Consider the following 18,064-nt stretch of genomic DNA (forward strand, 5'->3'; position numbering starts at 1 on the left):
GTTGAGAGCGCCGAAGCCCCGGCTCGCGTCACGCCGATCAGCGGAGACGCAAACCTACGCCGCCGCGCTTCCTCCAGGCCCCGCCCACTCGCTTCCTCCAGGCCCCGCCCACCCGCCCTCCGCGGCTCGCTCGAGGGCTGGAGGAGGCGGGGACGAGGAGGGGCAGGCGCATGCGCATCGCGATCCGGCCCGAGGAGGGGGGCAACTAGCGATCTCGCGAGGGTTGAGAGCGGGTGGCGTAGGTCGCCGTCCCGGTGGTTGGAGAAGCTAGTCTACCCCGGGAGAGGCGAAGGCGCCGGGAGACCCCCGAGTGCCTTTCGCTTTCCTTTCCCCTTCCCTCGGCCCTCCGCCTCCTCCGTCAGCCCGCCCTCCGTGACCTCCGTGACCCCGCCGGCCCCGCCCACCCTCGTCGACGTGATTCCCGCCGTGAAGTAAACGCCGGCGGAGCGGAGCCGAGTCCCGCGGAAGAGGACGCGGGGAGAGCGGCGCGGCTGGGCCGGCTCGGGTCGGTGGCGGAGCCGCTGCGCGTGAGAGCTCCCGGGCGGGGTCTCGCTCCTCGGGCGGCCCGGACGCCAGGGCCGCGCAGGCAGGCCCAGGCCGCTTCCCTCCGCGCCGCGCCTGCCCGTGGCCGCGGCGGGTGACGCAGCCGGAACATGTCGTCCGCGGCCGAGCCTCCGCCGCCCCCGCCTCCCGAGAGCGCGCCTTCCAAGGCCGCGGCCGCGGGCGCCGGCGGGAGCAGCAGCGGCAACAAAGGCGGCCCCGAGGGCGGCGCGGCGCCGGCGGCTCCGTGTGCGGCGGGCGCGGGCCCCGCGGACGGCGAGATGGAGGTGAGCGCGGCCGGCGCGCGGGGAGGGAGGTGGGTGCGCGGCCGGCGCGCCTCCGCCACCGCGGCGTTTTCCCTCCGTTTAGCTACCCAGGCGGGTCGCGGGGCGCTCTTAGGACACACATGTTCCTGATTACTGTGGCCGAGGGGGCCGGGGTCCCCCAGCGCCAGACGCCCCCAGCCTCGCTCGACTGCCCCCGGATCTGGGTTTTAGTTTGCACCAAACTTTGGGGAAGGGCGAGGGAGATGCCCCTCCGGAGTGGGATGCACCGGCCGAGCGCGACGGTTCCCAGCGGCGCAGCTGGGGACTTGCGCCTCCGGGGCCTCATCCCGGTGCCGGCGGGGGCGGCATCTGTCTGTTCTGGGCAGAAACAATGGCGAGAGCTGGAGGGCCGAGTGCGCAGTGGGGAGAAGCGGGGCGCAGCTGCTTGTGTGCAGCGAGGGGAGGCGCCTCCCGGGCCCTGCTCCGTCGGGAGGGGAGCGAGCGTGACAGCCGCAGCACCTGTCCTGGATCCCCATCTAATTAGGGGTTTGTGGATGGAGAGTTGAATGAATGGGAGCGATGGGGAGGGTGGTGGGCTTCTAGCCCAGCGCATTACCTCCTGTTAGAGCCATTCAGACAATTTCGCTGTTGAACCACCTTCTGGGGCTCGAGTGGGCCAGATGATGATGACAGTACTGGAAGTGGGGGAGAGGGTGGGAAAATGGGGGAGCTGCCAGGCAGGTCTCTTGGATATGCTCCCAGGCTTTGAGTTGCCTGGGAACAAAGTTATTGCTTCCAATTTTTATTCTTGGCCTTGGACTTGTTTTGAGATTCTGTAGTTCCAGTCTGAAGGGTTCTGAAAATTTCGGCCCTTGGGAGGTAATACTCTAAAGATGAACCTTGGTGCAGAATTTGCACTGTAAGGAATGATGGTGCAGTCTGCATCTTTAGGGTGAAATTGCATGTTAGTCTTTAAAAGAACTTTTAGTGGGGAGGGTAGGTCTAAGTGTAAGGCACCATTTGAAGTGAATGAAGTTTCATTTTAAAATGTATTTGATGCCGGGCGGTGGTGGCGCATGCCTTTGATCCAACCACCCCTGAAGCAGAGACAGGCAGATTTCTGAATTTGAGGCGAGCCTGGTCTAGAGTGAGTTCCAGGACCACCAGGGTTACACAGAGAAACCCTGTCTCCAAAAACAGAAAGAAACAAAAAATTTTATTTAATGCCCTCCTTAAGATTTTAAACGGTCTTTGAGTTTCTAGGGTTGTTTAACTGGATTCTTGAATTTCTGGACACCAATAACACTGAAGGAAATTATATGTAAATGTACAGCTCACCCCAGAGAGATAGCTTAGCTTACCTAAGCTTTGCAGATTCTGCCTGCTGTTATAACTTGGAGTCCCACATTTCCACTATAGGTGTTATTTCTATTTACGTGTCCTAAAGATGAGAATTTAAAACCCAAATGAAATTACTTTAATTTTTGAGTTTCTGTTTTTCAATTAAAACAAATGTAAGCGTGAGTGTGATAACACCTGCTGTATAAAATAAGTGGTATTTTCGCTTATCAGATGAGAAAACCGAGTCTTTTAGATAGTCTGTGATAGAACTGTGGTCTGCTTCCAGAATGAGCCTTTTCTACACATCTTGCCCTTTTTTTTTTTTTTAAACATTTGATAATTTTACATATTGAAAAATATCAATTTCTGTTTTCTCTTACTCTTAACACGCTTTTTTTCTGTTCATGTTGTAGTTTTTTTTGTTAACTTTTAAGACTTATCTTCAATCTACTTTTCATTGTCTTAACTGAATTTAGAATCAGAATTAAGTTTGAGTTGAGTACACTTGCCTAATGTACCTGATGACCTTAAATATGTTTTAGCAGTTAGAAAAAGAAGACAATTGAGTTATAGAAGTAATGTCTGCAGTTAGAAAGCACATATTATTATTATTATTGTAGGGTGTATTTTACCTCTAATGTGTTCTGGCAGGAATTTTATAAATTAGACTGGGTTGGGGCTTTTGTCACTTTGCTTGTGGCATTTGAATGTCAGGATAAAGGCATTTTTAAGAATAGTGTATTTATTACTAACTAGGAGTCAAACTAAGAGTATTCAATTTAGCTGGGCGATGGTGCCACACACCTTTAATCCCAGCACCGGGGAGGCACAGGCAGGCAGATCTGTGTGAGTTCGAGGTCAGCATGGTCTATAGAGCGAGTTCCAGGACAGAGAAACTCTGTCTCAAAAAAACAAAACAAAACAAAAGAATATTCAATTTAAGCCCCTTTTTGGTAATGTTCTAAATAGTGGAAATTAGTGACTAATTGCTACCTTCCATGTGTTTGTACAGTAGATAGATGGGGTTTTATGATAAAAGGAAAAGGGATCTTTGCTCACATTAATGTTACCTAATTTGGCTTTATAATTTTATTTGAAAAGACACAGATTTGCCCATGTGGCTTGTATAGAAAGTAATTTTGCTTTAAGATGTTGTTGATAATATTTTAATCATGGCAACAGTTTATAATTGGGAAAAGTGATTATCCTCATGGTATTTTATTTCATCCTTATCAAGTTTCATGTCAGGTTATGTGATAGCCGTTAAATACCTAGGGAATTTGGAGTAAGAATATATTATTTAGTTGACAATTCTTAAACAATTCGATTTTCCTTTTCTAGCAGGAAGTATTTGATGATGCATCACCTGGAAAGCAAAAAGAAATCCAAGAACCAGATCCTACATATGAAGAAAAAATGGTATGTTCTAGACATATGAATAGCATTTATAATGAACCTTTTAAAAAAGATTTTAAAGGTATTTATTAGTTATATATACAGGTGTCTCTAATTATGCTGTATAAAACTTTAAACAATTCTTTGTGGCTCTTTTTAAGATGAACATAATTTTAAGATCAGTACGGGGTACTTTTACCCACTATGGTTTAGATTCTGATACTAATACTATATTAATAAATATAATTCCAGTCCTGTGGCTAATGGTTATTTCATTGTTGCTGATCTCATATGTATGTATTTATTATTCCCTGAAAATTTAACCCTGAGAGACTGTTTTCTTTTAAAAAATGATTATCACAATTGGCTTTCTTAAAGGTGTGTGATGCCATACCTAACTTGTTTCTTTGTATAAATAGATAATCATGTCTTTAAAATATCAGTTACTGAAGGACTTGAGATTTCATTATCAGTAAGCTTAATTTTAAGAAACTTGTTTTCAAATAAATTCATTCTCTTGATGTGACAACAGGAAATATTCAAAGGGATAGTTAACAAATACGAAAGAAATGAATAGTACTATGTGATATTCATTGATAAGTGAATTTTGGACCTGGTACCATTTTACAATCTGGCATTAAGTTGAGTAACTAGTGTGTTTTCTTCTGAATGCATTCCCTTGTAAAATGTTTTTGTTTGTTTGTTTTATTTTATGTAAAATTTAAAAATCTTGTTTCTGCCATCTTTTAAATGATAATGTACGTAAAGTTTTTGTTTTGGAAATAGATGAATTCATTTAAGCATTACTGTAGGCATGATGTAGAGTATTTTCTGTCACCCCTGTACAATCAGTCGTTCCGCTTCTTATCTTTAAATCACTAAGTAGCACTTGATATATTTGTGTATTCAACCTGTGCTTGTCCATCACTTGGCAGAATGCTTCTGAGAGCCACAGTCACCCATGTTGCCTATTTCAGTAGTTTGTTTATTGTGGTTCTTGAGTTTATCATGCAGGCATATGGAAATTGATTTCTAAAGTTTAATAAAATGTGCCTTATATTTTGCAGCAAACTGACCGAGCAAATAGATTTGAGTATTTATTAAAGCAGACAGAGCTGTTTGCACATTTTATTCAACCTGCTGCTCAGAAGACTCCAACCTCACCCTTGAAGATGAAACCAGGGCGCCCACGGGTGAAAAAGGATGAAAAACAGAATTTGCTGTCAGTTGGCGAGTGAGTAATAGCTTACATTTGATAATTTAAATCAAACTTGCTTTTTAAATTCTATTTTTTAAAGGTTTTTAATTTTTTTTTCTGTTGTTTCACAGATGTGGCCATCAGTGTCTAAATACCAAAAAATAAATACAGTGACTTACTCTTTTTTTTTTTTCCTTTTTTTTTTTTTATGTTTTTTGAGACAGGGTTTCTCTGTAGTTTTGTGCCTTTCCTGGATCTCACTCTGTAGCCCAGGCTGACCTTGAACTCACAGAGATCTGCCTGCCTCTGCCTCCCGAGTGCTGGGATTAAAGGCGTGCACTACCACCGCCCAGCTACTTACTCTTATAGCATTATGCTTTATGAATTGTAACAGCTGTGTTGTACATGGAACTAAGATGTTAAACTGTTCCTTGGAAAGGTTAAAAATGCAGAGGTTAAGTGGGTTATTCACCATCACATAGAAGTATAGAGTCCAGGCTTGAACTTGACTCTGATGTATGTTCCTGTCCTCCACAATTAGTTTTTTTTGTGTTGGTAGTGGAGATTGAACCTAGGGTCTCATGCTTGCTGGATGAGCATTCCATCCACTACTGACTTATAAAATCCACCCACTTTTTTTCACTTTTTGAAACAAGGTTTCACTGAATTGTCAGAGTTGGCCTTGAACTTATTCTGTAACTCAGATAGGCCTTATGGACTTACTGAGTGAGGGTCTTCTCTTTCAGCCTTCTAAGTAGCTAGGATTGCACGTTCTTATAACCAGCCTTGGTAATCAGGGTGTTTGAAATCTGAGCTGCTGTGTGGAATACTTGTTTAAAGTGCTTGCTTTATACTTAACTTGCTACTTATATGTTGAAGTGTCACATAGGTCATCCTTTGGGATTTTTTGATAATTCCTTGTACGTACTGAATATACAAAATTTTTCAAGATTTTTATGCTAGTACATTAATTTTTTTTTTCTTCCCCGAGACAGGGTTTCTCTGTAACAGTCCTGTCTGTCCTGTTCTGGAACTCACTTTGTAGACCAGACTGGCTGGCCTCCAACTCATTGAGATTCACCTGCCTCCCAAGTTCTGGGTTTAAAGGCATGCGCTACCACCGCCCGACCAGTGCATTAATATTTTAAGAGTTTCTGGCATGATAAATGAAGTGTGAAAATTAATTATAGTATGTGAGATTATTTAAAAGAGGTGATATATTATTAATGTGAAAATTGCTAAGTGATTAGTTGAAATAGAAAAATAAGATGTTCCATTTGGAGGGCATAAACATCATATTTAGTTTCATTCTATTGTTGCAGTGCATCTTATTACCAATTATGTATATCCAAAGTGCTATTTCTATATTTAAAAAACTTTTCAAGCCGGTGGCAGTGGCACACACCTTTAATCCCAGCACTTGGGAGACAAATCTGAGTTCTACAGAGTGAGTTCCAGGAAAGCTAGGACTACACTGAGAAACCCTTTCTCTAAAAAACAACAACAAAAAAAAAAAAAAAAAAAAAAAAAAAAAACAAACTTTTTAAGAGGTGGCTTTGTACTTTAGATATATTTAAATTGTTCCAGATATAATATTTTGTTAGCTATTTAAATATATCAGTGTCCTGGAATTACCTGGAATTACTGTAATAAGTGTTATTGTGAGATAAATTAATACGGTATGAAAAGAAATGCTTCTGCTTTTTTGTTTATTCTATAAGATAAAGATGGTTCACAGGATATACACAGTAGATTATTAAGTTTTTTTTTTTTATTAAGTAGTGTTATTAGAAAATAAGATTGAGATTTCTCTCTCTGTTTTTTTTGTTTTTGTTTTTGTTTTGTTTTTTGAGGTAGTCTTGTAAGGATCAAACCCCAGACCTTGGGTACATTAGGCAAGCATTCTACTACAGATGGATATATGTCTAGTCCCCCTTTCTTATCCTTTCTCATTTTGGAGATGGGGCTGGGTGTATATTACTTGAGACAACATCTCAGTGCATAACCCAGACTGGACTCAAATTCAGTCTTTCTCTCCCCGGAATGTTGGAATTATAGGTGTGGTCAGCTAACACCAGGGATTTGCTTATCTCTGGCTCCTCAGTGTCCACATTGCAACCTTGAGCTGCATCTTGCTTTTATTTTGGTGGGGAGATAGATTTGAACTCATATCTTGTAAGGCAGGCACTTTGCTGACTGACTTTCTCCAGTCCCCAAAGTAATCTTTGAGAGTAAATCCAATGAATCCCTTAGTTAATAACTGTTAAACATCTTAAGTCCTTATTTCTTAGCTTTTAGTCATAGTCATGATTTTAAAAGTGTCATTTCTGGAATTTTCCTCTTAGCAAAAAGACCTAAAAAGGCAACTTTAAAATGCAAGTTAAAAAAATTTTGGCTGTATATATCCTTGAAATTATTATTGTGTTTATTAAGTTCTACTGTGTATTAATGTATTTTAAATTTTTTTGTTTGCTCTCTTCCTTCCTTCCTTCCTTCCTTCCTTCCTTCCTTCCTTCCTTCTTCCTTTCCCCTTGAGACAGGGTTTCTCTGTATAGACCTGGCTGTCCTAGAACTCACTCTGTAGACCAGGCTGGTCCCAAACTCAGAGATGAGCCTGCCTCTTAATGTATTTTAGTTTTATTCATAGTTTAGGTAGCCACATAAATAATTTCAGGTTTAAATTTACTAGTAAATTTCCTGCTGATCACTTTTTTAGGCTTACTCTGCTTTTCAACTTTTTGTTTGTTTATTTGCATAAATTTTTTTTGAGTACACTAGATCTAACCCAGGACTTCTACTCATGCTAGACAAGTGTTCTACCATTGAGCTCCAGTTAAGCCTTGGCTTAATTAGATGCCTGTTAAGATTGTTGGGATATCACCATTTGGCTACTATGTTGAAATAAAACTATTAGTTGATTTTTGTTTTCATTTTGACAGCTACCGACACCGTAGAACAGAGCAAGAGGAGGATGAAGAGCTTTTAACAGAAAGCTCCAAAGCAACCAATGTCTGTACTCGATTTGAAGATTCTCCATCATGTATGTTAAATTCATTGAATGATTGGAGTTTTCAAAGTTCCTTATTTGAGACATCCTTTTATGTTTGAATTTGCTTTTCCTATAATTTATAAAGGGAATTCTTAGTAATCTTGGATAGTTACTAGCTGTGAATAACTTAATCTTTTTTTTTATCTGAAATGTTAATACGTCGGCTGGGGTTATAGCTATAGAGTTATAGCATGTGCAGAGCCTTGAATTGATCCCTGGAAGTAGAACTGAGAGATGATAGTATGTGCTGTATTTCAGAAGAATATGAAAATGCCATTCAGTTTATTATGGTTCTAAGGTACATTTAAATAGTAGTGATTTTGCCTCATTTTTTTCCCAAATAAGAAAACTACTTTGTAAAAGCGGGAGGAAAATAGGGGGAAAAAATTTATCTGCTGATGTTTTCACGTGAATTTATCATTTTTGTGGAATGTGTTAGTGCTTTTCCATAAGAAATCATTTTAGCCAGGTTTTACTAAAACATACCTGGATTTCTGATAGGGTTAGCGGCTTCAGTACTCTTCACTGCAGCCTCACTTTCCTCAGCTCCTAGATGAGTATTTAGTGTGAATACTAACAGAATTTTGGATGGACTCTTAGTTAGAATGTTAAGGAGTTCACTCACTCCCACTTTCCCTTTTTCTCCTTGCCTTACGAACGAAACACCCAGTTTCTACTTCTTTTCAAATGAAGTTAGAGGATAGCGATCATGTCTGACAAGCTGGAAAGGAAATTCAGATTATTTCTTTTTCACATTCATTCATTGTAACTAGTGTACCCAGTCCTGATTAGCTTTTCATTCTTAAGCAGTGATTTATCCAGGGAAGTAAAACAAGTAATATGTACTGAAAGACATAAGATCTGTCAGAAAAAGAACTTAAAAATTAGGGTAGACTTGAAGAAGGAATTCTCTGTCTATATTCTACTGTCACTAGGAGGAAAAGAAAATCTTCAGAGAACCACTATCTGATCTTTATGAAGGACAAAAACACTTGGTTAAAAACATTGTGCTAACATTAAAGAGAGAGGTAAAGAGACAAGAGATGGTCTGAAGGCCAGTGTGTTTTAACCTTGGATTGAGTAATTTAGATGAGGACTCTGATGCCAACAGTCACAGTTTCTGAAGTTCATTATCAGCTATTTGTATCCAGCTACCCCTGCTTCAGTCCAGATTTCACAGGCTACTTTTAATGATTTTTAACCTTTCAGAATCCCCATAACACATGTATCTTCTAGAAAAGAGATGTAGATACCTATAGGTCCAAGTTAAACCTCTAATATCGGATAAAAGGGGCCTGGCCTGTTTTGTATCTCTTGTGTTTAAAATGAGCATTGTGTTTTTTTGTTTTTGTGTTCTTAGATGTAAAATGGGGTAAATTGAGAGATTATCAGGTCCGAGGTTTGAATTGGCTCATCTCTCTGTATGAAAATGGCATCAATGGTATCCTTGCGGATGAAATGGTATGTACTTGGTTTTCCTGAAGCTTGAAGGTTTTTGTTGTTGGTGTTTTGCATTTGTAACTTAAGATAGTTGGACATTAAATTTGTAGCAATTAAGAGAGAATAGTTTTGTTGATTACAGCTAAATTTTTCTCAAAGTGTTAGAAGCAACTTGCCTTAGCTGCATAAATGACATCTTCATATGGGAAGAATCATAATCTCTGTAAGTAGAGTACATCTTTTTTTTTTTTGGTTTTTCGAGACAGGGTTTCTCTGCGTAGCTTTGCGCCTTTCCTGGAGCTCACTTGGTAGCCCAGGCTGGCCTCGAACTCACAGAGATCCGCCTGGCTCTGCCTCCTGAGTGCTGGGATTAAAGGTGTGCGCTGCCGTGGGCCCAGCTTGTTTTGTCTTTTGAGACAGTGTTTCTCTTTGTAACCTTGGCTGTCCTGGAACTTGTGTAGTAGACCAGGCTGGCCTCCAATTCACAGAGACCCGCCTGCCTCTGCCTCAAGAGTGCTGGGATTAAAGGCGTTCACAGCTTCATTTTTGTAGTTAAGTGATTTGGCTGTTTCTAACTTTTGATAAACAGCTTACACAGTTCTATTTCATACAAGATTGTGTCTTCTGTTCACTACTTACTAGTTATGTAGTGACTACGTTTACTCTTTTCAATTGTTTAAACAATTGTTTGGAGAAAGTATAGGGTCAAAAGAGATATTTACATCTGCCTCTGCTAGGTTTCTTTGGGAATATCACATTTTCTGAGCCTTGTACAAGTGATGTCGATACTTTCCGTCCGTACAGACTTTATGTGACATAACTCTGTAAACTTTCATACACATTAAGCTCCTGTCATGCTGTCCCAAATGTAGCATTTCTTTTAAATGTTTCTGTACATGTTGGGAGGCTATAAGTATGGGAAACTTGAATTGTTTAATGATTAATTGATGTGATTAATTTAATTGATTTAATGTTTAATTATGATGGAACTTTTTCAGGGTTTGGGAAAGACACTTCAAACAATTTCTCTCCTTGGGTACATGAAACACTATAGAAATATTCCTGGTCCTCACATGGTTTTGGTTCCCAAGTCTACATTGCACAACTGGATGAGTGAATTCAAGAGATGGGTACCAACACTTAGATCTGTTTGCTTGATAGGAGATAAAGAGCAAAGAGTAAGTTTTTATACCACTAAGATGAAATAGCTGGAGAAGGGGGAAAAAGAAAGGGACTTCACAAGTTGTTAGTGGTTTATAACTGTAATACTGCTTTTGTGGGTAAGAATTTTAGGAGAAGGCTTTAAAGACTATAGAAAGCTGTAAGAATTTCTTACTTTATTTTCAGTTTGTTTCTCCCCTTGGATGTGATTTTATAACGTCAAGGATTGTTTATTTGGAAGTATTAGCTTTTTTTTTTTCTTTAAGGTTTTGAATGTGTTAAGATCATTAGAAATTTGAGGGGCCAGATTTCTAGATTTGGGTACAGTGGTAGTAGTCATAGAATAGTAATTGTTAAATTTGAGTGGAGTCAATTCTACTATTTTGGTGAGATGTTATACAAATACCAGTTTAAAATATTGATTTCTTAGCCATATCTTTTGGGGACAAAGTTGTGGAAATAATGACGCTATTAAGAATAAAGAACTTTGCTGGGTGGTGGTGGCAGTGCAGGCCTTCAATTCCAGCACTTATTAGGCAGAGGCAGGTGGATCTCTGAGTTTGAGGCTAACCTGGTCTACAGTGTAAGTTTCAGGACAGCCAGGGCTACACAGAGAAACCCTGCCTCAAAAAACCAAACAGAAACCCAACAAAACAGAGAGAGAGAGAGAGAGAGAGAGAGAGAGAGAGAGAGAGAGAGAGAGAGAGAGAACACTTAGATTTGGAGGTTGGAGATAATGGATTACATTCACTGATTAAATGACTATAATAAATGATTTTGTGCTAATTAGTATAGATTAAGTAATTTTTTAAGATTATATTGATGAGTGCTTTGCCTGGATGTATGTCTCTGCACCAGGTGCATGTTTCTGAGGCCAGAAAAGGGAGTCACACCCCTGGAACTGGAGTTATGGATGGGTGTGAGCCACCATGTGTGTGCTGGGATATGAGCCTGGGTCCTCCCTAAGAACAGCAAGTTCTCTTAACCACTGAGCCTTCTCTCTATCAGCAGTCCAGATTTCTTTCCCTCCTGAGTAAATAATGTGGGTTATTTTAAGTTACTAGGTTGCTTTTTGTTTGGGGGACTCAGTTACTCCTCTGGTTTTTACTTTCATATCCTTATCTATAAAATGAGAATAGTAACAATGTGTTAATACATCTACAGATCAAACGAATGATACTGTTTACTAACAACTGTCAATTGTCTTTATGTTACAAACCCTGTTTCCTAAGAATTTCAAGACCTAGTGGATTTGTGGAAAGACATTTTAAAGAGATAGGCTTCTGAATTTTGTAATTCACTTCAGCTTTCTGAAACTAAGTTAAAACTGACATTATGGTGACTAATGAAGTAACTTTAGTGGTAGGATAGCTAGCTTTAAATACTTAGTTAATAATAGCTATTCTGTTTAGTAGTCTCACTCCTTTTTCTGTATTAGATTACTTGGTGAATTTAATGTATGATTATATTGAGTGATGTAATTTTTTTCTGTTGCTTTACAGGCTGCATTTGTCAGGGATGTTTTATTACCAGGAGAGTGGGATGTGTGTGTCACATCTTATGAAATGCTTATTAAAGAGAAGTCTGTGTTCAAAAAATTTAACTGGAGGTACTTAGTTATAGATGAAGCCCACAGGATAAAAAATGAAAAGTCTAAGGTAACTGGATACTTGATAGGAACGTTTTTGTGTCTGAGGGTTTGATACTTATTCAGAATGTTCTAATAATGCACTTTGATTGTTTCAGTTGTCAGAAATAGTGAGGGAATTCAAGACTACAAATCGACTGTTGCTAACTGGGACGCCTCTTCAGAACAACCTGCACGAGCTCTGGTCACTTCTAAATTTTTTGTTGCCGGATGTGTTTAATTCAGCTGATGTAAGCATCTCTTTGCAGTTAATGATATTTTTGTTAATGCTTTATATTTTAATAATAGCAGTGTTTGAGATGGTCATTACTTTTTTATACTTACGTAGCTAACCTGTTACTAACCAGCTAAGTTGGTTGTGTACCCTGAGAATTCACTTTTGAGCCTTGGCTTTAACCTCATTTTCCATCAGTTTCTATAACTGGAATGACATACTCTTTCTTATTCCTGTTTGGCAATCAAGGCTGTTTAATTTTGCCTGAAGAGTTTCTAGGTTAACAGCTTGTTTTAAAGCATTCCCAAGTATCTATGTATACCTCACACATTGTATTTTAGCATTCAGAAATGGCCTTCAGATGTGGAGGGATTTGTTTAATCCTGTCACATAGGTTTTCTTCCTGTTGCTGTGATAAAACACTCTGACCCAAGCCGGGCGGTGGTGGCGCACACCTTTAATCCCAGCACTCGGGAGGCAGAGGCAGGTGGATCTCTGTGAGTTCGAGTCCAGCCTGGTCTCCAAAGCGAGTTCCAGGAAAGGCGCAAAACTACACAGAGAAATCCTGTCTCGAAAAACCAAAAAAAAAAAAAAAAAAAAAAAAAACCCCATCAAAACCAAAACCAAAACCAAACCAAACAAAAAACAAACCACTCTGACCCAAGCAACTAAGGGAGAAAGGGTTTGTTGTGGCCTACAGTTGAAGGGTACATGCTGTCAAGGTGAAGGTGCTGACCGTAGCCATCATACATCATTCACATTCAGAAAGCAGACAGTGTGATAAATGTATCTTAGTGCTCTGCTCCTTTTCTTCATTCTAAACAGTCCAAGATCTTCAATCTAGCAATGGTCACATAGTTAAGATCGGTCTTCCTACACCACTTACTGTAGTTGAGATAATCCACCAGTCATGATGGGAGGCCCATTTCTGGGCTAATTCTAGACTGTCAAGTTGACAGTGAATGGTAAACATCACTCATGTCTTTCCTTATGGTTTAGTCTTTACCCTATAAATTATTTACATAAAAGAATGATGGTATTAGTGGTTAATTGTTCATTATACTAGGGAAAATTATGTATCAGTAGTCTGTGCTATTAGTAATTGCAGCCGCCAAACCAGAGTTCAGTTTTGAACAATTGTTTTGTCTGGAATGAGTAAGGAGAGCTTTGTAGACATCCATGTTAGTACATTTATATAAATAAGTTGTGTAAAGGTATTAGTTTTGGTTTGTTACGTTAAGACTTATTTTAAAAAGAACAGGAATTTGTGTGGAAAAAATACATTCAGATTTGAAAGTTTTAATTCTCCTAATACTTTAATGTTTTAGAGATAATTTCAAGGTAATTTGTTTTTCTTGTTAGGCTAACACTTATCTGTTGAAGCCCTCAGTTATAACTGATTATAAGATGTTTTCTTAACATAGCAAATTTATAACAGATGTTTTCAAGATACTTGATAAGGAAATTGTCTTTATTTAGATTTTACCTAAATAGTAATGATATGCTTTTAATCTCAGTTTCACTTAGATTAATTAATAAGATAGACATTTCTTTGGAAACCTTGAGTTGTGTATTCTAATTATTTCTATAAACTAGCTTTTAGACTCTTCATTGTGAGTCTGTGTTTGTGGAAAAAATGCTTAGGGGCCGGGTGGTGGTGGCTCACGCCTTTAATCCCAGCACTCAGGAGGCAGAGCCAGGTGGATCTCTGAGTTCGAGGCTAGCCTGGGGCTACCAAGTGAGTTCCAGGAAAGGCAGAGAAACCCTGTCTCAAAAAACCAAAAAAAAAAAAAAAAAAAAAAAAAAATGCTTACGGAATAATATGATTCAACTACTTGTCCTGGAACTAGTAGTAAACATGATACTTGGAAAACAAGGGCTTCAACTAAATTGTTTTTTTGTGGCTTACAACTCATGTGCTATACTAATTCTAGAAATCATTTTTATATCTGATGCTCTAGGGCATTTATGATTAATATTAATTTTGACCTTAAGATATTTTTTGTTTGTTGATCTAGGACTTTGATTCCTGGTTTGATACAAACAATTGCCTTGGGGATCAAAAGCTAGTTGAGAGGCTTCATATGGTAAGTATGGTTAGAACATATTTTTAATGGGAAGATATTTAAATTAATTATTTTACTGTTAACAGTACGATACAGAATTATATTTGTTTGAATTTAAAATCTGTTTGAAATGACATTAGGGAGATGATGTGTGATGGTTTTAGTGTTAGAACCTTGGATGTACTTTTTTTTTTTTTTTTTAATTTTACAATACCATTCAGTTCTACATATCAGCCACGGGTTCCCCTATTCTCCCCCCTCCCACTCCCTCCCCTTACCCTCAGCCCACCCCCCATTCCCACCTCCTCCAGGGCAAATCCTCCCCCGAGGACTGCTATCAACCTGGTAGACTCAGTCCAGGCAGGTCCAGTCCCCTCCTCCCAGACTGAGCCAAGTGTCCCTGCATAAGCTCCAGGTTTCAAACAACCAACTCATGCAATGAGCACAGGACTTGGTCCCACTGCCTAGTTGCCTCCCAAACTGATCAAGCCAATCAACTGTCACACCTATTCAGAGGGCCTGATCCAGCTGGGGGCTGGATGTACTTTAATGTAATGAAGAAAGGAGCCTTTTAGTCCACAGGTAAAAGTTGGTAGGCTAGATGAGGATGCTCTTGGCTATCAGGATCAAGTAAGAAATTGTTTCCATGCCCTAGAAGTCCCTTCATAACCTAACATTAAGGCTTTCAACATGGGTTGACATTTTGGTGTAGATAATATATAGGGAATAGGAGGATAGAAGGTTGTACTGTGTACTGCATATTAGTCTGTTTAACAACATCCTTATACTTTCTCCTTGATGCCATGTGTGACAGTAAACATGCTTTTAAACATGGTAGAAGTTACCTGGGAGATGAACTCATGCCCTGCTCGCTCTCACTACATCCCAATCTTTTCAGAATACGCCAGCTTTAATTTTACTTTTACCTAAATTTTCTGAAAACATCTGACTAATTTCACTTACTCTTGGTTCATTGTTTTTACTCTATCTAGAATCTCTGGTTTCTTTATACATATCCTAAGACTGACTTACATCTACTACCTTCTTTATTGACCATCTAGGCTGAGGCAGGCCTAGGTACTTTGTGTATTCATTCCATCTTTAGTCATTTGATCATTTGACATTGTAAGACTTGTACAGGGGACTGAAGTTTTGTCCTTGATGGATCCTAAGTACAAAGGCAGGAAACATGTTTATATACTTTGCACAGTGCCTGGCTTCGGTGGGCATTTTTCTTCTGTCTTCTCTTTCTCCTGTTCTCCTTCCCTTTCCTTTTCTGCCTTTCTCTCTTAAGTTTTGTCGAGACATGATCTTGCTATGCAGCTGTGGCTGGCTTTAAAACAGGTAATCCTCATGCCACAGCCTCCCAAGTGTTGAGATTACAGGTGTGAGCCCTTATGCTAGGTCTACTTTGACCTGTTTTTTCTATATACATTATTATACTTTTAAATTCTTGTGCATTGAGATTTTTTGTTAAGAATATCTGCGAATAGTGATAGTGTCCTAGGAACTTTTAATTCAGATAGCAATCAAGCATTTAAATACTGTTTAGATTTTTTTTTTATTCAAAGGATTGAAAGTTTTGAAAGATTAGAGTGTTGATAAAATCTGAGTGATGAAAAATGATGCAGAGAAATTTGATTTTTTTTTTCTACCTTTCCCTCCCATATCCTTCATTTCATGGCTTCCCTTTAAGTAAATATCTAGAGCAAACTAAAGTACCTAGGCAACAGAGTCAAGTAATTTTGGTATCTTTGTTAATTTTTCTCAGAATAGTCTGAAGTGCTTTATTAACCCCAGGGAGAAGAGAAATGATTTCTCTACTTTGTCCTGCCCTTGCATTCTGAAATCCTCATTTATAGTGTCTGTGATACTATGACGAAAGGGGCATTTAGGAGTCAGCCTGGGAGGCTGATGACGTGGCTTATATTACAGAAAGGTGCTTGTTTTGGAGGCTTTGTGAGTGACCTGAGTTAAATCTCTGGCACCCACACCAAGGTGGAAGGAGAGAACTGATTTGACATGCTGTCTTGGCCTCCACACGTGTGCTATAGCATGTACACCATAGACATATATACATGCACAATAATGATACATTTTCTAAAACTCAGCCTAGATATTCTAAGGAATGATTTATCAGCTATATAACCCTACAAAACCAGTCCCTTACTCTCTACAAATTTCTACCTTAATAGCTTGCATTTTAATAATTTCAGAGTTCGTGGGTGTTGTGGTGATTTTGGTTTTTCGAGACAGGGTTTCTCTGTGTAGCTTTGCACCTTTCCTGGAACTCACTTGGTAGCCCAGGCTGGCCTCGAACTCACAGAGATCTGCCTGCCTCTGCCTCCTGAGTGCTGGCTTTTTTTTTTTTCTTCCAAACTTTCCGTGCGTTTATCCAGCTGCATTTAGCTGGACAATTTTAGAAGACAGCCAAGTAGGACTGGAGGTCTTCTTGTCTTGGCAATAGCTGGTGCTTGATTAGGCCTAGACTAGCTTTATTGTCTGCTATAATCTGGTAAGAATTGCTGATGGTTTTTCTTACACATTTTAGATTTGTTTTGTGATAAGTCAGTATTTTTATAAGCCAGTAAAACTGGTACAAAGAAGCTATAAAAACAATTTTTAGTTTTATTGTTATATTAAGCAGTACATTTTATAAAAAACGAAAGAACTACTACAGTCCAGTCATAAACATTGAATAAAAAAAGTTGCAAGTAGTAGGTAGATAATTTGTTGTATAAAATTAAAAAGTAAGTATTGTTTAAAAAGTAAAAATATTGCTTACTCTTAGGAAAGGATTGGGAAGGACTCCAGGATTTATTAACTTGCTAGAGACTGAACTGAACTGGGTATTTTGTGCTTGCCACATGGACTGCTTCTGTAATGGGTAATTATTTAAAAGCTAGCCAGCCATACAGCACCTAATCTGGGTTGGACAGTATATGTGCAAGTAGCTTTTAAACTAGCATGAATTAGCAATTTTGAAAGTAGTTTTAAAACCTACCATTGTTTCCTAGTATTTAATGAGACTATAACAAGTATTATATAAATACTTACATATAGGATAAATAATGAAATTGTTACCTTTCAAGAATGCAGTAGTAATAAATTATGTATTTGGGACAGGGAAATCTTAAAAATTACTTGGTATTCAAGCAAATTTCTTTTTTATGTATTTGGTACATAATTTTAAGATTTTGAAATAATACCAATATTGCAGATAAGGTTATCTTTTTCTTTTTGCCCTTTCTAAGGTTTTGCGTCCATTCCTCCTTCGTCGAATTAAAGCTGATGTTGAAAAGAGTTTGCCTCCAAAGAAAGAAGTAAAAATCTATGTGGGTCTTAGCAAAATGCAGAGGGAGTGGTATGTATTCTGAGATGCTTGACAGTACTGTTTTTCCTACATTTTCATTTTACAGTCTTTAATGTCTTTATGGAATTACTGTTTACTGGATTAACCTTAGCCTGTTAATGCAATGCCCAAAAAAGGTGGCAGGAGGCAAATCAGCACACCAGCCTGGCTTGCAGCATGGTTTCTGCTGCCCAGGACTATTCTGGTGGTGGGTACTCCTTCTCTATGTTTTATTTCAGACAAGTGATAGAAACTAGAAGTTTAATTTAGTTACCCTAACATTGAGAGGCTTGGTTCTATTAATTTCACCTGAAGTTCACTTAAAAATTGAATCATGGAGCTGGGCGGTGGTGGCGCACGCCTTTAATCCCAGCACTCGGGAGGCAGAGCCAGG

General features: G+C 39.3%; 1 protein-coding gene across 2 annotated transcripts in view; it reads left to right on the plus strand.

Annotated features, from left to right (window-relative positions):
* The first annotated feature begins 223 nt into the window (after positions 1 to 223).
* Positions 224 to 18,064, plus strand: part of Smarca5 (SWI/SNF related, matrix associated, actin dependent regulator of chromatin, subfamily a, member 5) — a 37,968-nt gene continuing 20,127 nt past the window's right edge. The window contains exons 1-10 of one of the 2 annotated variants that reach the window (XM_028881774.2): positions 224 to 827; positions 3,489 to 3,566; positions 4,610 to 4,776; positions 7,680 to 7,780; positions 9,150 to 9,250; positions 10,228 to 10,407; positions 11,893 to 12,048; positions 12,137 to 12,268; positions 14,271 to 14,339; positions 17,573 to 17,682. In XM_028881774.2, coding sequence (XP_028737607.1) covers positions 654 to 827; positions 3,489 to 3,566; positions 4,610 to 4,776; positions 7,680 to 7,780; positions 9,150 to 9,250; positions 10,228 to 10,407; positions 11,893 to 12,048; positions 12,137 to 12,268; positions 14,271 to 14,339; positions 17,573 to 17,682 — 1,268 coding nt within the window. In that variant the 5' untranslated portion in view covers positions 224 to 653. The remainder of the gene's footprint in view (positions 828 to 3,488; positions 3,567 to 4,609; positions 4,777 to 7,679; positions 7,781 to 9,149; positions 9,251 to 10,227; positions 10,408 to 11,892; positions 12,049 to 12,136; positions 12,269 to 14,270; positions 14,340 to 17,572; positions 17,683 to 18,064) is intronic. The other variant, XM_028881775.1, reaches the window with a different exon arrangement.

The sequence above is a fragment of the Peromyscus leucopus genome, chromosome 5, assembly GCF_004664715.2.
Source record: "Peromyscus leucopus breed LL Stock chromosome 5, UCI_PerLeu_2.1, whole genome shotgun sequence".
Taxonomy (NCBI): Eukaryota; Metazoa; Chordata; class Mammalia; order Rodentia; family Cricetidae; genus Peromyscus; species Peromyscus leucopus.